General features: G+C 33.4%; 1 protein-coding gene across 1 annotated transcript; it reads left to right on the top strand.

Annotated features, from left to right (window-relative positions):
- The first annotated feature begins 3,568 nt into the window (after positions 1-3,568).
- Positions 3,569-4,212, top strand: LOC131656975 (uncharacterized). The gene has a single exon (XM_058926508.1). The coding sequence runs from the start codon at positions 3,580-3,582 to the stop codon at positions 4,090-4,092; it is 513 nt and encodes a 170-aa protein (XP_058782491.1). The 5' UTR covers positions 3,569-3,579; the 3' UTR covers positions 4,093-4,212.
- Positions 4,213-4,835: the final 623 nt, after the last annotated feature.

Raw genomic sequence — 4,835 nt, forward strand, 5'->3', positions numbered from 1 at the left:
TTTTACAGCATCCCTAATCTCTAGTTTTCTTGTTCTTCCATGACTTCATAAACCTAGTAGCCACACCAGGCTTTGAGTCTTTGGCACATGGCTTTTCTTCAGCATCTGTTATAGTAATTGGTTCTTCACTAGTAGATTTCTGGCCTATAATTGGCTTTTTAAACCAATTCAACTTAATCCTCTCACTCTGCCTTCTCTTAACTATTGGTTTCTTGGGCATTGGTTTCTTGGATTTATGCTTGCTTGACTCTACAACACATGATCCAATTTGACTCTGAACTATTGGTAATTGGTATGGCTCCATAGTAGGCTCAGTGTTGGCATCACCAGGTATTGCAGTTTTAGAATCAGGTGCTGCAGTCTGAATATTGGCATCATCAGCCACACCAGAAGACTCAGTAGCAGTGTTGGCATTAACAGTCTTAGTGTTGGCAGCAGTTCCAGAATGCTCACTCTTTACTTTTCTCTACACAAATGTGATTTATAATCAGAAACATGCACAAACTATGTTACTAACCAAAAAAATGTTAAATATTAACACAAATTACTTACCTTTCTTTTTAGTGCATTGGGGTTTGTGTCTTGCTCTTACATGTCATGGCATTATGACCAAACTTATCACACTTGGTGCATTTATAAGCAACCCCAGGCCTTCTCTTCCTAGCACGATCCTCCCCACTTTCTCTTATCCTCAACTTCCTAGGCCTACCTGGACTAGTTTTGTATGCAGGTGGAAGGGGTTTTTCAACTTCAACCTCTGGCCACATATCTTGACCATTGATAGGGCTAACAAAAAAACCATAACACAACTTAAACTTTTCTTTTGTATAACATTCATCCACAAAATCATCTGGGTTTTGCTTCCTATAGCTCAAGGCAATTACAACATATCTACATGGGATTCCTACCAGTTCCTAAAAGTTACAGCTACAAGTCCTTTTAGCAATGTCCACAATAAACTCCTGAGTATTGAAACTATGAGTAACCTGAAATTTCTCATCCATTGACCAAGTTGGCAACCAATGCCCACTATTAAACACTTCAGTATCTAACCTCTTCCTAGGTATTGGCATAACTCTATGCTGCCACTTTTCAAGTTTAGTTGCAGATGTTGCCAACCTATTCATAAGATATTTTCTTATCCATTCACACATAGTGAGAATAGGCTTGTCCCTAGCCATTAGAATTGTAGCATTAAAGGACTCAGAAATGTTATTCATCAAAACATCACATTTAGGGTAAAAAGAGAATGCATGCTTACACCAACTTCTTGTAGGGACAGCCATCAACCAACTCCAAGCATTGGTGTCAACTTTCTTCAATTCATCCATCTTTTGGACCAATGCCTGATAGTATGTAGCCTTAGCTGCTCCCATCATCAAATCCCTAATCAAGGTTCCACCACCAAACCGTTTCTTGAAATTAGCATACAAATGTCTAAGGCACAATCTATGCTCAATTCTATCAAACATTTCCTCAAATAATGCAACAAGTCCCTGAAAAACAAAAACATCATTCTCAAATAAGTTTACAATGAAGAAGTGAACATAATAAACAATGAAGAAGCGAACATAATAAACAAGTGTACCTTTTGTTGATCAGATATAAAAACATATCTCCTCTATTGTCCAATATCTTCCATTAATAGTTGTAAGAACCATCTCTAACTCTCTTTAGTTTCAGTCTCAACCACACCAAATGCTAAAGGGAAGTATTGATCATTAGCATCCCTACCCATAGCAATTAGTAGTTTCCCACCATATTTGGTCTTCAAGTGACACCCATCAACCCCCACAAAAGGTCTACATTCATTTATAAAGCCTTTATTACAGCCATCAAAACAAAAATACAAGGAGCCAAACCTTGGTTGTATGGTTGGGCTAGGTCTTTCAACATAAATCTTGACTGTGTTGTCAGGATTTACCCTTGTAACTCAACTGCATACCTCTATAAGGATGCATACTGAGAATCAGCATCTCCTTTAATCAGCTTATTGTCTATCATCTTGGCCTTCCAAGCTCTTGCAACACTTATACCAATGGAATTTTTTTGCCTTATCTCTTGTATTATGTCACTAATCCTGACAGTTTCAGATGTTTGCAGCATCTTCACCACATGCTTGGCCACCCATTTAGAGTTGGCAGATCTATTGTTCAAAACCCTAGCACATGTGTGGGTGTCTTTAAGTGTTTTTATAGCAAAGGTGTGTTTATGGCCCACTTTAGAGCATAAGACCAAAAACCCACATTTAGCCTCACACTCTACCCTTACTCTATCGCTCTCATTTTTCACAAAAGTAATTTCCCTCCCATTGACCACTGACCACTCACGAATAGCATCTTTGAAGTCAACAAGTGAATTAAACTCCATACCCCACTTAAATTTATAGTCCTTGTTAAGATGCTCTTTCTTAAATCTCTCAAACTTGGGCCTTTTTTTATCACCTGAATCCTAAACGGTCAGAACTATTCAACTCATCACTAAAGTATTCATCCTCATCCATGTTCTTATTGGACCTACCAAAAAGCCCACTACCACTTGCATCTACTCTGATGGGCAAAGTAACATCAAGTAATTCAAAGCCATCATGAATAGTCGTGGCTCTTTCATCTTCACTATCATCTAACCTATCAATAAACTCCTCGTCTAACATTCCTGGACCATTGGCTATATCATCTTCCCTATTTTCCTGTTCAAGTTCCACAAATATATCCCCATCAATACCCATTGAAGTGAAGTAAGAAGTAAAGTCTAACGCATCATCATCTTTTCTTATATGAATAAATCCATCTTGAATCTCCAATACTTTTGTCCAAACCCTAACTCTACCATACTTATATCCCAGCTCACTAACCAACTTCATAAGACCCTCCATTGTAAAACTCACAGCGTGTACCCCAGTTACCTTTGTTTCAATACCCCCTCTATATACGAGTTCATTTCGATTGTCCCTAACAAATTCACCCCCATGGTGACAAGTGAAGTTAAAATGTTCCGATCCCTGATGAAGAAACTCCAAACACTGATGAACTCTAAGAATTTCAAGGGGATTTTTGAAAACTATATATCCAGTGGCCATAAAATTTAATCAAAATGCCATGTGTAAAAATAACTTTTAATACGTGGCAAATATTGAAAAACAACGTAGAATCTTTCATGCCACTAGGCAATTGGAGAGTTTCTTGATGGAATCTAAATAAGATCGGGAGGATCAATAATTTTTTTTGAGGGGTTAAAACTAAAACTCGCTAATAAGGAGATTTTGAATATTTAACCCTAAAAAAAATTAATTATGTATAAAATAATGTGTTAGGTTTGTATCTACTTAAATATTTTCCTGCTTGAGATATATTATATCCTTTTCTTATAATTTGTAATAAAGAGTCTATATTAAACATTCCTCTCTCCAATAAAACTAATTTATAAATAATATCATTTTTTAATACATTTAATATGACATTTAATTAGTTGTACTTTTCCAAGAAGTTTTATATTATAGTCAAGATATCTTCTATATAATCTATAATCAAATTACAAAAGTGTCTTGTCTTCTTTCTTTTCCTTTCTATTTCACTTTCAATGTCTTCTTCATCTAACCTCACAAACCCTTTTTCATTTCCCTTTTATTATTCAAAGCTTAAAATACCAAGCAAAAACTATACTCACACAATGAGCACAGAAACCCCAGAAATATCACAAGATAACACTCAAGAAAAAGTAGCAACAATAGAACTTGATATTCAAGTATTCTATAAGCTCTATGTTCAACCCTTTAAAGGTCTTCCACCTTTAGCAACCGAAAATGATTTCATTGTGTCACCAAATATTAAGTACAAAATAGAGATTCCTCTTTTCTTTCTCATTAAAAATCCAAATTTTTCTTCCTTTGATGTGGCTCAAAAATTAGCAAAATTACCCATTAGTCATGATTTGGCGGCTTATATAGAACCACATATTGTTCAAAATGCTGTTGAATTGGGGAGAAGGAGTGGAAACAAGGGGTTTAAGATTGTCTTTCATGTTAAAGTTGTTGAGATTGATTTGGCAAATACTCGTGAATGTGAAGGGTATCGTAGACGTGGTCTTGCTTAGAATGATTAAGCATTGAAATGTTGTAAGTATATTTGCGTTGATTAAAATCTCCATTTGTATACTTTTGTTAGTGTTTTATTTCTTTCATCTTATGGAAGCTTCTGTCTTTTTTAAACCTCATGGTAAGTACACAACAACCAAATTATATTTATATATATATATATATATATATATATATATATATATATATATATATATATATATATATATATATATATATAAATATAATTTGGTAAAATTATTAATTTTCCTTTTCTATTCATTTTTTTAATTTGCATGAAATTGTCAAATAATCTTGAGAGAAGATAATATATGATGCTTAGGAAGTGGCGAGATCATCCATGTTTAATTAAAACGAAAAACGATTTTTTTTTCAACATCTTTGAGAAGATTTTGTTCTTATTTACTATTATTTAGAGTATTTGAAATCAAAGAGATACCAAAAAAAATTTAAGAAAATGTTATTGAATAATATAGGTTGTATCAAAGATAATGTGAATGCGTCTTTTTTTACCTACCAACATTAGAGTGGCAATTTCCAGTTGTGTATTTAACATTTGTATTGATTTTAGATTTATTAGTTTTTTTTTATTTTGCTAAAAATAGTTTATTTAACCCTTTTAAATCTTAAAAATCTATAAAATAATTTAAAATCTTTAAAATCAATATTTTAAATCTCTTTAAATCAAAATTGAAAAATATTAATTTTAAATATTCTTTTAAAAAAGTTTGAAAAGTAAGAA

The sequence above is a fragment of the Vicia villosa genome, linkage group LG3 (assembly GCF_029867415.1).
Source record: "Vicia villosa cultivar HV-30 ecotype Madison, WI linkage group LG3, Vvil1.0, whole genome shotgun sequence".
In the NCBI taxonomy this organism is placed as follows: domain Eukaryota; kingdom Viridiplantae; phylum Streptophyta; class Magnoliopsida; order Fabales; family Fabaceae; genus Vicia; species Vicia villosa.